The sequence below is a fragment of the Paramormyrops kingsleyae genome, chromosome 7, assembly GCF_048594095.1.
Source record: "Paramormyrops kingsleyae isolate MSU_618 chromosome 7, PKINGS_0.4, whole genome shotgun sequence".
NCBI lineage: Eukaryota > Metazoa > Chordata > Actinopteri > Osteoglossiformes > Mormyridae > Paramormyrops > Paramormyrops kingsleyae.
The window spans coordinates 36,175,418-36,196,974 of NC_132803.1; the positions used below are offsets into that span (position 1 = coordinate 36,175,418).

The 21,557-nt window shown below is 42.0% G+C and overlaps 1 protein-coding gene across 3 annotated transcripts in view; it reads left to right on the forward strand.

The window, feature by feature from the left end:
• The window catches only part of camk4 (calcium/calmodulin-dependent protein kinase IV), a 45,832-nt gene that overhangs the window by 19,726 nt on the left and 4,549 nt on the right, over positions 1–21,557 (forward strand). Inside the window, exons 1-7 of one of the 3 annotated variants that reach the window (XM_072714882.1) lie at positions 142–163; positions 3,434–3,496; positions 4,588–4,670; positions 5,895–5,967; positions 17,739–17,829; positions 18,182–18,256; positions 20,294–20,369. In XM_072714882.1, the coding sequence (XP_072570983.1) occupies positions 158–163; positions 3,434–3,496; positions 4,588–4,670; positions 5,895–5,967; positions 17,739–17,829; positions 18,182–18,256; positions 20,294–20,369 (467 nt within the window). In that variant the 5' untranslated portion in view covers positions 142–157. Of the gene's footprint in view, positions 1–141; positions 164–3,102; positions 3,127–3,433; positions 3,497–4,587; positions 4,671–5,894; positions 5,968–17,738; positions 17,830–18,181; positions 18,257–20,293; positions 20,370–21,557 lie in introns of those variants that run through there. The other 2 variants (XM_023797072.2, XM_023797053.2) reach the window with 2 other exon arrangements.

Consider the following 21,557-nt stretch of genomic DNA (forward strand, 5'->3'; position numbering starts at 1 on the left):
TACAATGATGTCATCTTCGCTCCAGATTTCTAGCCACCAGAGGTGAGAGTCCGACTCCTTTCAGTTTGGAATTTTTGACCAGAGGGGCGTCGGTGCTGCTGAGTCCTTCTTTATACCCACTTTAGGTTCTACTGAGGCCCGAGAAAACTGCCCGGCAATGAAGGTGAGGCGTGTAATTAAACGCCGAGGATTTGCAAAGAGCCATGTGGCATGTGTCTGGCACCTGTGGGGGTGGGGCAACAGCTTCCGGAGCGCTCCGGAATAGCTGGTGCCGCGACCTTTCCGTCTGGCCTTTCCCGATGCCATGTCTTGTTTAGCGGCTACGTATTTATGGAAAAGGCCCAGCCCCAGATGCCCCTCCCTCGCGGCACCTGTGAAACGTCTGGCGGCAAGCACTGCCTCTTTTGGCTTGGTTCTGCAACTTGTGGTTTAAATGTCGACGTGTCCCTGTGAGGCGTCGGCAGGAGCGGGGGGGAGTGGGGGTTCCCTTTTTTTCTGGAAAGATCATGGTGAGGATCGTGGGTCACTTTGCTCATCTTTGCCACACTGAAGCCATTTCCAGGTACCAGCAGGGCCTGCAGGTTAGACTGGGGAGGTGATGGTGCCCTCCCCTACTGCCATGTCCCTCTGTACCTGTGCTTGTAATCCCCCCCCAAATCACACACCACGCCTGGCTTTTCAGGGTACATATCAGCTTATAATGCTTTGTGTTTATTTACGCACATGGCCATGAATCACCAGACGCCTAATTTCGGGTTTATTCCTGAACAAAAGCACGGCGTCTCATTACCCCACTGTTAATACCTGAGCTTTCTGGCTGTAGGTCCCCAGCCAGATGGGCCTTTAATGATATTTAAAGTCAGGCGCTATAATTATCAGAAGATCCCACGTGTTAATTGATCTGAAGCGAGACAGAGCCACGGCCAGTCCGGAGCTTGCTGGAGTATCGGGTGCGGTGTGGCACGGTGACTCACTCGTGTCACTGCTCCCAGAGAGCACACAATGAACTGATCCCCATACACCAATGGCCCATTTCTGCCTGGAAATGTTTTAATTTGGCTTTAAGCAGCTTATGCACTTTGCTCTGCCTGTTGCATTGTTCCCTTAAAAACGCTGGTGTTATTAGCAGCCCTGCGACGGACTGGCATCCCGTTCAGGGTGTTTCCCTTCCGTGTGGTGCCTGGGATGGTGTCCAGACACCCCCACAGCTACGTGCGGGAGAAGACAGGCGGATGGATGGATGGATGGATTAATTTCATCATCATCATTATTTTATTAGTAATAGTAGTAGTATTGTCTTGTTAGTTTTTTGTGAGGTCATCAAAGTTCACTTATTTAAAAAAAGATCAGATTTTGCATTAATTAAATTGGATGCTGTAAAGTACCTCCACACCAGCCCAGAGTTTATGATGTTATGTGCTAAATAAAAGGCAAAGAAGTAAACCTGTTAACAGCACGTTAGGGATCCCAAAAGAGGCCCTGTGCTTTGCAGCGTAAGTGTGTAACATGTATGAGGCAATCAAGTGTCAATCAGTGATGCTGAGGCACTTTGGGCATGGCTGGTGACACTAGGCCACAACTGGGACACAGGGGACAGGGCACATCTCTCACAGCCCCCAGGGGAACACTCCCGGCCCCAGAGATGCTCTGTTCAATGTACCTGAGCTATGCTTGGTGGAGCAGTGCTAGAAACAATTCATGACTGGAGAAATCCCAGGCTGCGAGTCTGCAGTGCTGCGTAATGGTGGAATCGCAAAAACAAGAAACAGGCTCTGATAGAGGTAGGATTAAAGCCAATATTCGTAGATTATCATCACAAGCTCTTCTTGATGCATATTCTACTGCAAACTTTAGCATGGTAAGAGGAGTGTGTGTGTGTGTCTGTGTGTGTGTGCGTGCTTGTGTTTGTGTGTGTAGATTAGTTTTATATTACTTTGTGGGGACCAAATGTTGACAAGGGAGTAGAGTTGTCAAAGAAATCAATACTCCATACTAATCAATACAAAAAAATTACTGTCGGATTACGTACTCATTTGCAACAGTATCGATACCGACGGCACCATCTTCGCCCCCCTCCAGTTCACTAACAGCTGAATACATGAACGCAGGCTGATGTTAACACTAAGCTGACTGGCAAGCTCTGATGCTGAACGGACTTAATAACCAGTTTCAGTCGAGAATGAAAAAAGCAAAAGTGCCCATTGGAAGTATTTTACATACGAGGCAAACGACCAGGGAAGGGCTAACTATTACCAAATTGGCCAAGAGCCACTTTAATCATCTGTTAATTAAGTTATCATTAAGGTATTGACTTTGGCTGACAATAAAATGATAAAGTTAACTTGGGAGCTAGTCAGCAAACGTTGCCAGTCCTGCCCATCTGTATCATTAATAAGTAGTGCCAATTTAACAGAATAACACAATTATTTCTTATTTTTCTATTCTAAGTCCCAGATTGAAGCTAAGAAAAGTTGATCAGCAACTAGACAGAAACAGTCCTGAAAGTGGTATCGAGTATCGAATACTTTCCTGGGTATCAGTATCAAGTTTGAAATTGTAGTATTGTGACAACCCTATAGGGGACATGTTTGTGTTGGGGCAGTATGTGGCTCTGCAGGTTAGGCTGCTATGTCTGTGATCAGAAGGTCACTGGTTCACAGCCCAGAATAATGTCACCGTTACCCCAGTTGTCCTGGGACTGTCTAATGCTGCTTTCTGAAAAATGTATATCGCTTTGAATAAAAGCATCTGCTGTTTGGTGGTAGGTATCAGGAAAAACTCATCTAAGGATCTGGGACCACGTGGCTCTTCAAACCCCCCCCAGACATGATGTAGTTTTACCATGAACAATGAACACTGTTGACTCAGTACACATTTAATTGAAAATGGAGAAGGATCGCTCCCAGGATGGATTTTAAAAATGAAAGTGCTGGGAAAAATTTAGTGCTGTTTCTGCTGAGCTTTTGTGTTTCCAGGTTCAAGCCAAAAAACAACAGGCAGGGGATTCTGATCATTTCACATCAAGTCCCTCTGCACTGCTGTTTACTACGCACTTTATCAAAGGGAGAGTGCTGGTGTTGCGCATGTGTTGATGAAATACATTACAGTATGACTGTCAAACAAAATGTGAGCAAAATAAAAATACACACTCCCAGGCAAGGCTGCGTGCACTTTGCTGGAAACCTTAATTTTTGTAGTGTTTCACATCAAATTCTTCCTTGTAAATATTTGAAAATGAAAAAGCTTATTACAGTGTACAAAATGTGAGCAGTACTAATACATTTATTGAACTGAACCATTGAAAATTGCCTGTTACTATGGTTTTTAAGGTGTACTCAAACTTTGTAATTTGACAGAAAATTTACAATGCACAGATATAAGTGCATATAAGAATAAAACAAGACACCCAGTTAACGTGAATCTTGTTTTGCAGGTCGATAAGAAGATCGTGAGGACGGAAATCGGTGTTTTGCTTCGGCTCTCACATCCAAACATTGTAAGGATTCATACTCCTGAGCTAACCCGTATGTTAGTATTTTAGATTTATAGTTAATATTCTAACACCGTCTTAATATACCACTTAGGCTTATTAAATAAATAAATGTATTGTTCTGTAAGTCTACAGGCTGCTTTTATTTCTGTTACTTGTGGATGCAAATTTCTAACCAAAGCATATAAAATGGACTAATAAATTAAGCCTTATTCTGGTCTTAAAAGGGTGTGAATTTAAGCAAAGGCCACCTAGAAATTTAGTGCATAAATAATAGAGTAAATAATAAAGTTAATGGATTCTGATAGGCTGACATTATATTGAATGGACATTAGACAGAAAAATGTATTTTGCTATATTTGTTATTAAAATAACTGTTCAGTAATACACTGCTGGGTAACTGTGGCCACTGTTTAAGCAATATAGCCCTAATATGTGCATCTCAGATGTGGACAAAGATAGGATTGTATGGGATATTTTCCCCATTCTTTGTGCTGAACCGGTCCACTGATGACATCACAATGTGAATTCTGAGTTAAGGTAGCAGGATCAGTCAGACTCATAAGGAATATTCCAGTAAGTATTTTACAGAGTTACAGAGATATGAGGTCGTATTGCATCATGAACGGAGAACCGTTCCAAAGTAAAATTTCTAGTCATAAATGAGACTATTCTTTTTCAGCCGTATTTGAAGTTGATGGAAATTGAGATTTATGCATTCTGCCAAACTGCATTGCTTTGTGTCCTGCCATCGATACATTTAATTCCTGGGTGTGTCAGTATGCTCTGATTTGGAGAGCGTCAACATTCCTGTATTGCAATTTCTCCAGTAAGAGAGATGTGTGGTGTGGTCCCTTTGCACTTTGAAATCCTCAGACACTTTCGAACTGTGAATCCTGGGTGTTGTGGAGAGGTAAAATGCAGTTCAGGAGGTGTGTGAAACTGACAGCTACGCTCCACGAAGCAGGGAATCACAAACGAAAGCGCCGGCTTATTGCTGTCTAGGGCGGCGTGTTATTGTGACAGTGCTGGTAATCTGGACGCCAGCTGAAAATACAGTCCATTCCTGGCGTGAGTGCTGTTTGCTTCTCTCGCAGATTAAATTGAAAGAGATATTCGAGACCCCGGCCGAGATCAGTCTGGTTCTGGAGCTGGTCACTGGGGGAGAGCTGTTTGACAGGTAAGTTCTCAGATTTCATTATGGACACATTCCTCGGGAGTCTGGATTCAAATTCAATTCAGACTGTGCCTTATTCTGGAGTGATGCATTTTATATAGTATCACCTTACACTGGGACAGTGTGTGTGACATGTAAAGTGTATTTAATATAGATAGTTTACATGAAGGCTCATATTCAGGTGTAGATGCTAAGGCTGCTCATATGAGTGTAATGAAATAGTGGAGCAGTACACTACACAGCTGTCAAACATGACAAGCTTGTTCAGAGTGAGATCAGAATAGCAATGATAATATTGCTCTGACTTTCATCCTGAGCATGGGTTTTCAGTCCTTCGTCTTTCGCGTCTTGATATTTGTGGGTTAAAGTGCTTCTTGTGGTACATCAGAGAATGAGACCTGGCATCTCTGTGATGATCATGTTGAAAGACAGCTTAGCAGGCTGCTGTTGCCGATTCAGTGTTGGCAGTGTTGGGGGGGTGGGTGGACTGATCTTCCTGGATGTCTTGATGCAGTGCAGATCAATGATGGAGTCGGCTTTCCGTCATGCTTGAAGTAGTGGTAGAGTGAACGTTTGACTGCTGTGCACTGGGGAGACTTTGGGTGACCTTGTAAAACCAAAGGATACAAGTCGATTCAGAGCAAGACACAGTAATGGGCATTGTGTTTTAACTGAGCAGTATTAAAAACTTACTTGGTCTGCAAGTGTCCTTTAAACTGTTGGTCTGTGATGGTATATATAAGAGTCTATCTGTATTCCCTGAGTGTTGGAAGAGCTGTAGATGATCACCTTGTACTTCTCTGTGGAATCTCCCCTGGGTAACCGCAGTGACGGTGCTCCAGAAGGTTTACTCTGCGCTCATTTTATACGATTCTGTGTTATGAGCCTTATCCAGTTCCAGACAGGACCTTTCACTTTAAACAGAGATGACTAATATGCTATTAAAATTGCCCACACCTGACAGGTTGTCACACACATGTATATGCGATATAAGCAAAAGAATGTTCAGTATAGCATCAAATACACCATAACCTAGTTAATGAAAGTAAACATTTAGAATTTCAAATAGGTATGCAACCTGTAATAAAAGTTGAAAGTATATTTTTTAAGCAAAATGTAAAATGGCTAATAATTACTCATAAGTGAAGGATTGTTTCAAAGTGATCACAGGAGAGACGCTTTGAACATGGGGCTGATGTCAGCACACGTGCGCTGTGTTTTCTGTAGGATCGTCGAGAAGGGGTATTACAGTGAGCGGGACGCCGCCGATGCTGTCAAACAGATCCTGGAGGCTGTCGCGGTGAGTCCACGCTTTTTTTAAATCAACTTAAACCGCACTTACTCTGATTTTCTGACAGACATTCAAAAATGCTTGTCTTCGTCACATTGTGAATTAAGTAATGCTGGTACCACAGGTTTCAGGCTAGCATCTGATATTTAAAACAATATTAAAATTAAATGTCACTTGTAATTTGGAATTTTTCTCAGCACTTAGGACGTATGAACATGTCCAGATATTGCTGAGACTGAAAACAAATGTTATTGCATCTTTCTATTTGTGTAAAATTCACAAGTTAAATGAATGTCTCCTGCATGAGCAAAAGCCCAGCCTATCAGAAAACACTAATAGTCTGTGGCATGAAATCTTATTCTGCAATGCACTTCTCCAAAAGATGGCGAATTATTACACCCTGGCAAAAAATCACCTTCAGAGGCCAGACCCTAGTCTTCCTTGTCTGAAAAGCCATTATGCTCAATGGCTTACCGTAATGGCAGAGACTGATGAATCAATGAGTCTGAAATAGTACACGAAAACCTATGTGCTACCCCATCAACTATTAATAATGCATTGGCCGAGCCTTCTAATATAAATGACTTTTAGGCTTTCTAAAGAGGGTGAGGGGCTGAAAATAGGCCTCATATAAATAGGTCTTGCATTTGCTTACAGGTTTTTACCTGGTTACTTACCTTATGAGTGGTCAGGGACTCAATGTTCACTTTACCATGTTCGCGACCTCATTCATTTTTGGATTTACATCTGAGAAAAACTTGTTTCATGCTGAAAAATCCAATAGGCTGCATTGAGCATATCCCATATGTTTCAACCGAATGTTACTGAAGTTTTTTTTGTCAAATTCCCAAAATAAATTTCTAACTTTCCAAGTTGTTTATGAAGGGCTAATTCGAGGCTTAATTCCACAGGGCAAACTTTGTTCCCTGTCCCTTCCGCGTTCCCGCCGATCACACACTGCTTATCAGACCGCATCCCTTTTCACAGGACAGGACAGGACACTGAACTCCTTAATCTGGCATTTCTTTGTGTTGGATAAAGGAAAGCACGCTTGAAACCTGCAAGAGCATCAATCTCCGCTAAAGAATGCGTATTCACACCTCGCTGTTGCAGTGTGCAGTTGAATTGCATGGATTCCATGAATACATAAGTGGTTCACAAATCTGAATATTCTGTATAACCATTTAGGAGGATTTTTAGGACGACTAATTTAAGTCTCTAGTAAGCTCCAGGTTTATGAGACTACCGTAAAATATAATGCACTTGATGTAGCTTCATCCTGCACGTGGGGACCTATCACTTTCAACTCAAAGTCACAGCTAGGGAACGGAATGGTGTGTGACTGCACACCAGATGTTATATAACAGCAAACCAGCAATCTGCAGTTAATAATGTATGCTGAGAGTGTACGGGAGACAGTGATATACAATGACTCGGAGGTTTACACATTATTAAAAATGTTGACCTTACAAATATAAGGGAAAGACAGAAAGTATGTTCATGAGTTTTGCTCGTTCATTTTCATTTCTTGTATTGTATTTCCTGGCCAAGATGTGGTGTTTCATCTTCACAACATTACTGTGGACAACTCCCACCTGCAGTGTGTTCCTCTTAAATGATGCAGCATGATTCCAGTAAAAATCATAATGGATCGACCACGACGATGCATGTTTTGGGATCATGAAACCAGTGTGCTTCAGTGCCTTGCGATACCCAAGAACCTCATTGATGAATAATGACTGCGAAAGAGCAGTAATGGTCAATGAAATCAATTTAAAAGGCAGTTTCATTTTCTTTTCATGTCATCCTGATGTTCAAAAAGTGAATCCTTCCATCCATTCATCTATCCATCAATACACACATAACCGCTTATTCAGTTTTAACTAGTCTGGAGCCTCACCCAGGAAGATGGGGGTTGTGGCACCCAAGTCACCTGGGCTGGGATGTAGACTGGATCTAGGCTAAATAAATTGGGTATTTATAGTAATACATGCAATATGTCTAGAAGCATTTGAATACGGTGTTTGTAATTTTTGTTACTTGCACTGTCTCATGTACTTGTTGAAAAAAATGACACATTTTCATGTGGAGACAGATGATGAGACGTCACATCAGAACAGTCATATACAGCTGGTTATAATGCTGATTCTCATAATTGATAAGTTAATGATTTTACCAATAGGAGTATTATTTGCTGGTCCTGGTCGGCCCTTGGCTCATTCCCAGCGGTTATTTTACCGTCTCTTCATAGCGACAAGGAGGATTAATCAAGAACAGGTTGACCGCCCTGTTTTGACGTAAACCTCACGATATGAGAAGGGGAAGACTGATTCATGGAGAACTGGGAACACCTTCATACTGGGAACAGAGGAATGCTAGCCAGTTGCGGGGTGCAGAGATTCACCATCGATTCCGTTTCCAACCAGATGTATCAGGATGGATTTAGAAGAGAGATCAAAGCTTCAGCAGTATAATGAGAAGGAGCCAAGGTTATTTGTGTCAGATATGAAGTGGCTTGCTGATTCTGTAGTGAGTTTTAAATGGGCAGGCTTGTGTGTGTGTGAGAGACAGTGGCTGTGTTCCTTCCTAGGTCCATTTTCTCTGTCCTAATGAGATAGAGATGAAGATGGCGTACCTACGTCCTATATTGCTTTGAGTCTGTCGTATTGATCAGCCACTCGCCCCCCACACTTGGACAGAGGCTTCATCACTGCTTTGCATCTTGCTAGCTGCCGCTATCAGAATCCTGATCCCGCAATCCAGGATTCTGCGCTTTGCCTTGGATGCGGCCTCCCTTTCCCCTCGACCTGGCTTACGGAAGCAACACAGGCATGGAGACAAGATGATGCGATGGATCGACGCTGAGGGCAGCGGCCTGTGGGGGCGGAGAATTTGGAACCCACAGGGCACCAAGGAACAAAGGAAAAGAGGATTTCTGAAGTGTCTCGAACGCAGCCTTTGAAGTCGTCGGCATAGTCGACGTCGCCTTTGTTCAGCGTTGAATCGCCGGGATTGAGATTAACTTCAATTCTGGAGCTGACAGTCTCTGTCTTTAAATCATGGCCATCTGGACTGCTTTCATCCTTGTGGATGCCTCAGACTCTGTTGGTAATACCGTTAGCCGTTCCGGCTGGGCACGTCAAGGCTCATGATTAAGAGTACCCTGCAAAAATGCCAAATAAAGAGTATAAAAAATGTTTGGATGTAAAACCATGATCGCGCACATGGATGCTGAAAATCAATCCACAGTTTATCCTGCATAGTGATAATGCAACTGATCTCTGGATGTATATTCATCAGTTTAACAAAATCAACTGGAGATCATATGTAGATACAGGTCAGTAGAGATACAAAGAGTTTACTGTTTTGCATATGGTTCTTTTAATAGTGCACGCACTTCAGCTATAATGTGAGACATTAAGATGCCTTTGATGTCAGACGCTAGGGCAGAATAATAGCTGTTAGTCCCACAGCTTTGCTCTAACCCAGGGTTGTTGTCTCAGAGATTGATGGCTGTGAGCGAATTGGACGCTCATGCGACAAATAAATGGACTCATAAGGGCAACATAAAAACAAAATAAAAGGCGGCCTTGCTTTGCTGCTTTTGTGCAATGGATGTTTACAAACGTTTATCATTATGTAAAAATATTCATCACTTTGATCATTTGATTGTAGCATCCCTTGCATATGCGGTAACGCATGATAATTGGGGCTTTGTCCTGGTCACAATGGGCAGTTGGATGATTTTTTAAACTAGGGAGCGTGCTGATTCTGAGCACAGCCTTCCACCTCAGGGGTTACGGGTTCCGTCCTTTGCATGCAGTGCAAATGTGTGCCACTCCTGTGTGCATTTAGGTGGGTTTCCCATGGCTTAGGAGTGGCCTGACCCCTCTCTGGGGTGTCCCCCGTCTCGCGTCCTGTGTCCCACAAGTGAGATTCCAGGCTCACCTGCATAAATTAGCAATTAATTAGCAATTGGTTTGGACTGATAAATTACTAAATCAGTTTGATATGGATGGGTTTAGAGATGCTTTATGACCAATTTTGAACCTCTTTAAACCTTTTTCCACCAAGGCTCTTTTTCATAGCATTTTAATGGCCTTTCATTTGGATCCAATTAGGATGAAATAGCTTATTATTGAAATTGTTGAAATTAAATGTTGTAGTTAAATGTTTATAGTTAAATACACTATATAAATTTACTGGGCTTGGAGTACGGCGTCATAGTGAGTTAGTTAATTATGGGGCCGGCTCAGTGTTGCGTTTGCAAGATGTTTGCCCTTCTGGACGTTAGTGTCCAGTCGGACTTCATCTGCGAGCGATGTAAGCTAGTGGACTCACTCATGGTCAAGGTTCGCGACCTTGAGGAGCAACTGGCTCTCATCCAATGCAACAGTGAGTTAGAGGAGCTAGTTAATACGCCGTTTAGGGAGATGGTGTGTATGCCACTAGCGGGGGGGAGGGAGAATGAAGAGCAGAGAGGTCGAGAGAGGTGGGTGGCCGTAGGTCGTAGACGCAGGAAAAGGCGTACACACGTTACAGAGGCGGCATCACCTGAGGTGACTGTGTCTAACAGGTTTCAGGTGCTTCCAGCTTTAGACCCGGAAGGGACTGGGGAGGCAGGTGGGCCCTTGGGCACTGAGGAGCCCCCTCCCCCCAGGAAGAGGGAGGTTGTGGTAGTGGGGGATTCAATTATTAGGGGAGTAGACAGTTATGTGTGCATGCGTGATAGAGGGTCCCGTATGGTGTCTTGCCTGACTGGTGCCCAGGTAGGAGACCTTCCAGATCGTGTGGACAAGCTTTTGGCCCCAGCTGGGGTGGATCCAGTTGTTGTGGTGCATGTTGGCACCAACGACATAGGCAAGGGTAGGAGGGCTGTTCTGCAGGATAAATTTATAGAAGTCGCCAATAACCTTAGAAGCAGAACGTCCATGGTGGTATTCTCTGAAATACTCCCCGTGCCACGCGCAAGTCAGGCTAAGTTAGCTGAGATAAGGAGATTAAATGCGTGGCTAAAAGGATGGTGTAGGAAAGAGGGGTTTAGGTTTATGGGGCACTGGAGGACCTTCTGGAACAGGTGGGACCTGTTCAAGCCGGATGGGTTGCATCTGAACCAGAGGGGAACCAGTGTACTGGGATGGCGTATGTGTAGAGTAGTTCAGGAATGTTAAACTAGGGACTGGGGGGGCAGGGAGGTTAGTTAAGTATGTAAGTGGGGGGAAACGGAAAGCCCCAAAAAAATCATATTATAAGTGGGCACCGTAATAGGCCTACCCTTTGTTGTCTGTATTTAAATGCCAGGAGTATTAGGAATAAAAGAGGCTTTTATCTCATCGGACTCTTATGATATTATAGGAATAACTGAAACGTGGTTGAGAGATGGACAAGAATATAATATGGATGGTTACACGTTGTTCCGTAAAGACCGTATAGGTAAGAAGGGAGGTGGTGTTGCAGTATATGTAAAGGAAAACTTGCAGGCAAGGGAGCTTACTGATATACAGTAAGTAAAGCTACGGAAGCTATATGGGTAAAATTAGATGCTAAAAACTCAAATAGCCTAATTGTCGGTGTTTGTTACAGAGCACCTAATGTAGCTGCTGAGGAAAGCAGATTGTTATACAGTGATATTAGGATTATGAGCAATAAAAATGATGTGGTAGTTATGAGTGATTTTAATCTACCGGGGATGCAGTGGGACATTGTCGCTGGCTCTTCTGAAAATGAACTGGAGATGGTGGAATTAGTACAGGATTGTTTTTTTACTCAGTTTGTTAACACCCCTACCAGGGGAGATGCCATTCTTGATCTTGTTTTCTCTAATAACCAGGACTGGATTGGTAACAGTATTTTAACTCTAAAAGAGCTCTAAAAGCTGAAATTACTAATCTGCAGGATAGTAAGGGTCTTATAATTGAAAACGACATTGATATAGTAAATGAGTTCAATGATAGTTTTGCATGGGTATTCACTGTTGAGGACACTAGTAACTTACCAGTTCTTATTACTAATCCAGCATCGTCTATAACTAATATATACAGGTCCTTCTCAAAAAATTAGCATATTGTGATAAAGTTCATTATTTTCTGTAATTGACTGATAAACATTAGACTTTCATATATGTTAGATTCATTACACACAACTGAAGTAGTGCAAGCCTTTTATTGTTTTAATATTGATGATTTTGGCATACAGCTCATGAAAACCCAAAATTCCTATCTCAAAAAATTAGCATATTTCATCCGACCAATAAAAGGAAAGTGTTTTTAATACAAAAAAAGTCAACCTTCAAATAATTATGTTCAGTTATGCACTCAATACTTGGTCGGGAATCCTTTTGCAGAAATGACTGCTTCAATGCGGCGTGGCATGGAGGCAATCAGCCTGTGGCACTGCTGAGGTGTTATGGAGGCCCAGGATGCTTCGATAGCGGCCTTAAGCTCATCCAGAGTGTTGGGTCTTGCGTCTCTCAACTTTCTCTTCACAATATCCCACAGATTCTCTATGGGGTTCAGGTCAGGAGAGTTGGCAGGCCAATTGAGCACAGTAATACCATGGTCAGTAAACCATTTACCAGTGGTTTTGGCACTGTGAGCAGGTGCCAGGTCATGCTGAAAAATGAAATCTTCATCTCCATAAAGCTTTTCAGCAGATGGAAGCATGAAGTGCTCCAAAATCTCCTGATAGCTAGCTGCATTGACCCTGCCCTTGATAAAATACAGTGGACCAACACCAGCAGCTGACATGGCACCCCAGACCATCACTGACTGTGGGTACTTGACACTGGACTTCAGGCATTTTGGCATTTCCCTCTCCCCAGTCTTCCTCCAGACTCTGGCATCTTGATTTCCGAATGACATGCAAAATTTGCTTTCATCCTTTGGACCACTGAGCAACAGTCCAGTGCTGCTTCTCTGTAGCCCAGGTTAGGCGCTTCTGCCGCTGTTTCTGGTTCAAAAGTGGCTTGACCGGGGGAATGCGGCACCTGTAGCCCATTTCCTGCACACGCCTGTACACGGTGGCTCTGGATGTTTCTACTCCAGACTCAGTCCACTGCTTCCGCAGGTCCCTCAAGGTCTGGAATCGGTCCTTCTCCATAATCTTCCTCAGGGTCCGGTCACCTCTTCTCGTTGTGCAGCGTTTTCTGCCACACTTTTCCCTTCCCACAGACTTCCCACTGAGGTGCCTTGATACAGCACTCTGGGAACAGCCTATTCGTTCAGAAATTTCTTTCTGTGTCTTACCCTCTTGCTTGACGGTGTCAATGATGGCCTTCTGGACAGCAGTCAGGTCGACAGTCTTACCCATGATTGCGGTTTTGAGTAATGAACCAGGCTGGGAGTTTTTAAAAGCCTCAGGAATCTTTTGCAGGTGTTTAGAGTTAATTAGTTGATTCAGATGATTAGGTTAATAGCTCGTTTAGAGAACCTTTTCATGATATGCTAATTTTTTGAGATAGGAATTTTGGGTTTTCATGAGCTGTATGCCAAAATCATCAATATTTAAACAATAAAAGGCTTGAACTACTTCAGTTATGTGTAATGAATCTAACATATATGAAAGTCTAATGTTTATCAGTCTATTACAGAAAATAATGAACTTTATCACAATATGCTAATTTTTTGAGAAGGACCTGTATATATATATATAACTGAAGCTGATGTTTTGCAAAGCCTAGCTAAGCTCAAAATAAATAAATCACAGGGCCCTGATGGCATCTTACCTATAGTGTAAAAAGAGATGAGGGATATTATTTGCCGACCCTTAACTTTACTGTTTCAAAAATCCTTATCTGAAGGTGTGGTACCTTCTGATTGGAAGCATGCCAACTTGGGCGTTACGCCCATTTTCAAAAAAGGGGATAGAAGTAATTTGTCAAACTATAGGCCAATCAGTCTAACTTGTATAACTGGTAAAGTTATGGAGGCTATAATCAAAGGGAAAATTGTAGATTACCTGGACTCAAATAACATTTTGAGGGATAGCCAGCATGGATTTAGGAGAGGTAGATCCTGTTTAACAAATCTGTTAGGAAGTTGATGATAGGAAGGCCTATGATGTCATCTACTTAGATTTCCAAAAGGCTTTTCATGTTGTCCCCCACAAGAGGCTCTTACTTAAACTCAAAGCGACAGGTATTTTAGGAACTGTAGTGACCTGGATTGATAACTGGTTAACAGATAGGAAGCAGCGAGTAGCTTTAAGAGGCACAATGTCACAGTGGGCCTGCGTTCATAGTGGGGTACCGCAGGGTTCAATTTTAGGACCACTATTTTTCCTAATTTACATAAATGATATAGACACCAATATATACAGTAAACTGGTGAAATTTGCAGATGACACCAAGGTGGGTGGTGTAGCAGATACTGAACTAGCGGCTCAGCAGCTACAGCGGGATCTTGATTTAATTAGTGACTGGGCCGATACCTGACAGATGAAATTTAACATAGACAAATGTAAGGTACTCCATGTAGGGAGCAGAAATATAAAGTACAGGTATTTTATGGGACCAACTGAAATAAAGGTAGCTGATTATGAGAAAGACCTTGGTGTGTATGTTGATGCTTCCATGTCTTATTCTCACCAGTGCGGGGAAGCAATAAAAAAGGCCAATAGGATGTTGGGGTATATCTCCAGGTGTGTGGAGTTTAAGTCAAGGGAGGTAATGCTAAGATTATACAATTCCTTGGTGAGACCTCACCTAGAATATTGTGTGCAGGTTTGGTCACCATATCTTAAAAAGGACATTGCGGTCTTAGAAAAGGTGCAGTGTAGGGCCACAAGAATGATTCCTGGTCTTAGAGGAATGTCATACGAGGAAAGGTTAGTTGAGCTAAATCTGTTCAGCCTCAAGCAAAGGAGACTGAGGGGGGACATGAATCAGGTCTTTAAGATTCTAACAGGTTTGGATGCTGTTCAACCGAATAGTTACTTCAGCATTAGTTAAAATACAAGAACTCGTGGCCATAGGTGGAAATTAGTGGGAGAATATTTCAAACTGGATTTAAGGAAGCACTTCTTTACACAGCGTGTAGTCAGAGTATGGAATAGTCTTCCTGATAACGTAGTGCAAGCTGAATCCTTGGGTTCCTTTAAATCAGAGCTAGATAACATTTTAACAACTCTGAGCTATTAGTTAAGTTCTCCCCAAGCGAGCTCGATGGGCCGAATGGCCTCCTCTTGTTTGTATGGTTCTTATGTTCTTATGTGTTGCAGAAATTTCTTTTCCTGAAAATGCACGTTTTCTGGCAGCCCGTTTAGTATCGCACATGTTTACTAAGCACGTGAACTTGGTGAGAAAAACTGGGTTATTTGCGGAACCGAGTCGCTCCCCAGGGAATGATCTGACAGCAAGGGCTTGTGGGAATTTTAGTTTTCTTGTACTCATCTAATGAGATAGGACAACTTATCTGTGTCAGCTCCTCCGAGTCCCTCCGAAAGGGATAAAAGTATTTCCCCTTGACATAATTTAAAATATAAGCCTTTGAAATGGGTAATGGTGTCATAATTGCGAGGGGAAGCGTTACCGTCATGTGACCTGTTATTAGCAGAGATAATGATGTGAGACCCCCGAACCTCGTACACAGCAGCGTACGGAATCCAGGCTAATCTATTCCTCCACGTTTTTTATGCCGGAGGTAAACTACATTTACAATAAGTGAAACTCTTTCGATAGCACAGTCAAATTAACTGAATTTGCACCATTATAATCAAGTAATAAAATTAGCTGTTGTGAAACGTAAGTTGTCCCATGACTGATTTTTCATGCAGGGACAAGGTAAGCCTAGCGCCCAACCCAGGAAGAGCAGGGCATAAGGCTGGCCGGGATGCCGGTGCACCTAAGGGCTCACACACACATTGGGCACAGCCTGTCCGGGATACCAGTGCACTGCAGGGCACACGTACACACACGCACTCTGGGCACAGCCTGGCCGGGATGCCAGTGCACTGCAGGGCTCACACACACACACACATTAGGCACAGCCTGTCCGGGATACCAGTGCACTGCAGGGCACACGCACACACATGCACTCTGGGCACAGCCTGGCTGGGATGCCAGTGCACTGCAGGGCTCACACACACACTGGGCACAGCCTGTCCAGGATGCCAGTGCACTGCAGGGCACACACACACACGCACTCTGGGCACAGCCTGGCCGGGATGCCAGTGCACTGCAGGGTACACACACACACACACTCTGGGCACAGCCTGTCCGGGATGCTCCTGCTCGTGTTCTGCTCCCTGACGGTTTTCCCCGATGAGCTCATCACCGTCATGCTGGCCAGTGGCTGAGGTTCATTCCACTACAGTATTTTACCACTAATCCAAATTTAAATGATTTCCCAAGGCGTCACATCAGCACTGCTCCTTACAAAATACATTAAAAATTAAGCATAAATAGGTGAAAAACCAGTAGGTAGAAATTCCTCAAGGGGAAACCCTTTAGTGTCATATTTTCAAAGAGTTATAAAGCTTCCAGTTTTTCACATGACTTAAAAGTCAGCTCAGTAGGAATGATAGGAGAGTAAAATCAGGCCCCATAGCTGGATCTACCGGAAGTCTGTGGATGGATGGCAGGCAGGCAAAACAGGGGCAGCTTTTAATGTTTAAAGACCAGGATTCTGGAGAAGAATGAATGCTGCCTGAAGAATTTACATTAGAAAGCGGAGTTAAAAATGGACACGATCAGCTGTGTTTCACACCTTGAGTAAGATAAGAAAGCATGGTGACCTACATCCGCTATTAGGCTGTAAATACCATCAGTACAAAAGTACAGTAAATCCACTGGCTGTGTAGCCTGTGCCACGGAGGCTAAGCCTGTACCCTTAGGAAGGAAGAAAAACGCATATCTCAGTTTAAATGCAGGGAAGTACCATCGGGATTTGATTAATTCAACCAGTGTTACTACTGCAATAAGTACATAAAAATTATAAAGAATTTAGATAGTACAGACACTTCCTAGGTTACCATGGTCTGTGTTAGATATTTCGACATAACGATGGGTATTCCAATTACATTCTGTTTTTAATTTTCAGTACATTATTAAATAAATTACATGATATTCAATACTTTATTATAAAAATAGGCTTTATGTAAATGTTTTTGCCCAACTGTAGGCTAATGTAAGTGTTCTAAGCATGTTTTATGTAGTCTATGATGTTTATTAGGTTAGGTGTACTGTATTAAAATGCATTTTCGCCTTACGATATTTTCACCTTGCCATAGGTTTATCGGAATGTAACCCCAGTGTAACCTGGATAAAGGCTGTAATGTGAGAACTAATTGTGACCTCTGTCCAAAGATACATTATCACTGCAGGTCAGGAAGAGAGAGAGAGAGAGAGAAAGAGAGAGAGAGAGAGAGAGAGAATTAGGAAATTGGAAACTCTTTGCTTGGGGCGATGATGGCTTTCACTCCCAGTCTTCAAAGGATTCAAAAAGTTTTCGAATTCCTTTTAATCTCTTTTGTAGCACACTAACCCATAAGCCTAATGTTTAAGGTTTTCTATCTTAACATACATTCTTACTACCTCTGTTTAACAACATTAATTCTCTTTCTTGTAAAACCTCTTCTGATTGTAAATGTGACAATCAGGAATTTATGCTGTAGTCAAAGCTGTGACATTCAGATGATAGAAATAGTGTGTGAATTTTACTCTCTGTAGACTTTCCCTTACAAGTTGGAACAAAAAAAAATGCTTCCTGGAGGTGTCAGAGGGCCTTTTTTAAGCTGTGCAGCTATTTTTTCACTCAGACTTTTTTTTTCCCTCCCTCGCGCAGTACCTGCATGAGAACGGAGTGGTGCACCGGGACCTGAAGCCAGAGAACCTCCTATATGCTACTTCAGCTCCAGATGCTCCTCTCAAAATCGGTGGGTCCTGCACAGTTTGAAGGGGAACAGTGAAGGAACAGGCCGTCATCTCTGTGGATGCCTGGCATGACTTCATTTGAAGATCATCGTCTTCATTGGTCATTTATATAGCCAGATGCAGTCATTTGTGTAGCCAGACATTAATTAAATCACATTTTATCCTTTGTAAACCTATAATGACCATGACCCAGGTGGAGAGGATGGATTGATTGATGGATGGATGGATGGATGGATGGATAGATAGATAGATACTGTAGATAGATAGATAGATAGATAGATAGATAGATAGATAGATAGATAGATGTTACATCATAATGGATTTGAATGTTACTAATAATAATTTTTTTCCTAGCTGATTTTGGTCTTTCAAAAATCGTGGATGACCAGGTCACTATGAAGACAGTATGTGGGACTCCAGGGTATTGCGGTCAGTTGATGTTTCCAGTATTTCACCATGATGAATGTTTCATTCTACTATATTATGTTGGTACTGTTGCATGCAATTTGTAGTAACAAATTCCAAGTTTTGTGCCAATGATTATGCCAAATGACCATTGATCCCAGTGGGTCAAAGTGGGTGAATTTAGCTCACTGTATTTTTACACTGGGGATATTTACATCATTCCTCCTTGTGCCACTTTCTTTTGGCACCGTTCCGGTGATCTTGGGCAAACAGCTGAACTGTGACAATGCTGACAACTTTATAAATAAACAATCCAAGCCGTCCCCTTGTTCCGCGGGGATATTTACATCCATGGAGTGTTAAACTGGCATCAGAAGGTGACAGAGGGTTTCATCAGATCTCCTTCGTTCTTTACCATGTATGAGATGCAGTGCAGAGAACAGCTTCAGTCACTGCATTTATTTTTATCCAGCTTTGTAAACGGTTCATCTGAATTATGAAAAGTATCGCTAATGCCCTGAAACTTTCCTCAAAACATGCATCATTTGCATATTTCATTAATGATTATAAACATTTTCACATTTTTTAGATTATTCGCTTATTGCATAAATTGCATAAGGGGGGGTCATTCACACATCACAAAAACTAAACAGCGCTTTTCCAATATCTGTTTAATTCTCACATATTATGTCTCCATATGACCCCCTACTGTAAAGACGCCGATTTGGAACATCTCCTGTATGCTGTGGGATTTGCTTATGATAACTGACCTTCCTGAAAGTTGCCGATTTTGCAACTATAGTCTTGACCATTGAAATTGCCAGCTGTTACTCTTCTGAAGGAAAGACAAAGGCATTAAGCATATTTCCATTGAGTGCAGACATGGAAAGTACATGTAGTGACGTTGATGCCGCTCATCTGAAGCACATGTCATATGAGGAAGCCAACTACCACAAATAATCAGAAATTGCACCAGAAGGAGCCCTCACAAATTTTCCAGTCAATGCTCACAACCGTACAGGGCTTACATCTATAATAAGTGTACACTATTGTGAAAATTGTATATACATATTCACATGGAAATTAATGCATAAAGTTTAGCATTTTAGTCATAAAATTTTCCACTCATTAAAGCACATCAGGTAGGGCTTTGTTATAAATGTATGGTTTTTCATACCAAACATACAACTTCTCTTGAACCATAACCCTTCAAATTCAGTCCTGTTGATGCCCAACACCAGAACACTGTAACACCATGGTTCATTTGTTGTCATTCACTGTCCGAGCAGCAAAGTTGGTTTTACTTGCAGAGACATTCGCGGCTATATGGCTCATAGCCTGTGCCTTGCCGAACCTAAGCAGTCCGGAAGATGACTCACGTTTCGATGGTTTCCTGGGGCCACTCGCAGGCAGATAACATGGCTTTGAGTCTCCGAGTCACGCGAAGGCCGGCTCGGCTCTAGCTGAGTGCTGTTAATCGATCCATCTGCATGTTGAATCAGCGCAGTGGCATCCCAGCTTAGATCCCGTGACAACCTGTGCTGCTGGGTACCGTAAAGCCAGCATAAACGCACATCTTGTCTGTGCATGACCAGCAAATAAGGATTTTAATTAAGGAGTGGAATGTATCTAAGGGACCTGGGTCCCTGCAGAAACGCTGACCGCTCTATTAAAGTGTGATGGATAGACCCTGTCACTCCATGCTATGCAATAAAGCAGCTTTGTATTACAGGCACGTCTGAGAAAAGGCAAATGCCCAAACTGTGATTGCTGGATCATGTTAATGTATGCAGAACAGCAGGCTACTAACCTACTTATCCATGCTGATATTAATGACCTCTGTATATGCAGATAATTTGCATATAAGATCGATAGATAGATCACAATTAGATCACATTTAGACAGGAAAAAAGTACATTTCGACAGTAATAAACAGTAACAATAAATAAATAATATAATTGCATGTATATATAAAATTACAAGCATACATGTACAGTTTATGCATATTACATGTATATGTATATGACCATATAAGCCTGGTATATGCTCTGTCTCCCTCAGCTCCTGAAATCCTTCGGGGTTGCGCCTACGGACCTGAGGTGGACATGTGGTCAGTGGGAGTCATTACGTACATCTTGTAAGTTGGACCTGTTGTAAATATTGGAAAATGCTTGATTGCATTACAGAAAAAAACAAGAATTCCACCAAGGTATTTCAGTATACCATTTTACTAAAGCCTACTTAAAACAACAACAACAACAACAAATTTATTTTTGTATAGCGCATTATCACAACATTACATTGTCCCACAGCATGTTTTGACACATTTAGGGGGGAATGCAGAGTTTTTCTCATTTTTAAAGGCTGACACAAAGTCTACGTTATAACGTTATAAAAATTGTGAAAGCGTAGCATAGCTACTTAAGAGTAATTTAATGATGTGTTTCAGCTTTTATGTCATTTATAATATTATAGTAATCACCTTCGTGTTCTATAACCGGGGATTACAAATTTAATTCAGGAGCCAAAGCTAGAGGACCCCTCCCAATAATGCATCATCACATGAGTACCTAAGTTCCATTAATATTTTTTTATCTTGGGGGGGCACCACTGAATGCTTTTTACTTTTACGGGTTGTGTAAGGTACCTGTTAATAATGACATTTAGATAATTTACTGAACATCTCTGTGTACCACCTATAAAGGTTCCATAAACCTCAACTTGAAAACCAACATATGCATTAAGTGCGTTTCAAAAAAGTTTCAGAATTATTGAATTTCCCAGGACCTTTGTAATACTGTCATCATAGTAAATTGCTTCTTGATTAAGGTTAAACATAACATAACTCTTAATTGATAAACTATGGTTATATAAATGCTATGGTCCATAGCTAATCATTATGTGTTTTCTTTTTGGGCTTAAGCTAATTACAACAAGGCACCTTACTGTTTTTAATGATTACTAACACATACTAACACCCATAGTTGGCCATTAGTGGCCAACTATGGGTGGCTAAAGAACAAGGAGAAAAATTAGTTTGATAGAGTTAAGAGTGGGTCTAAAAAAAAGAAAGTGTTTCAGTCTGTCTGCCCAGTGTCAAAAATCTGAAACTGAAATAAAGGGGAAATGAATATCAGTCAGCAGAAAAACTGAAAGGCAAAATATCCAACTGTGAAGATGAGGACATATTCTTCAGCATAAAAATGATTGACGACTGCTTGTTTTGACAGATGGTTGCTCATTTTTAAGGAAAAATACCTGACTGGATCCATAAAGAATCTTGTAATGTAACTGATGCCCTTAGCATGATTTTAGATACCCTTGT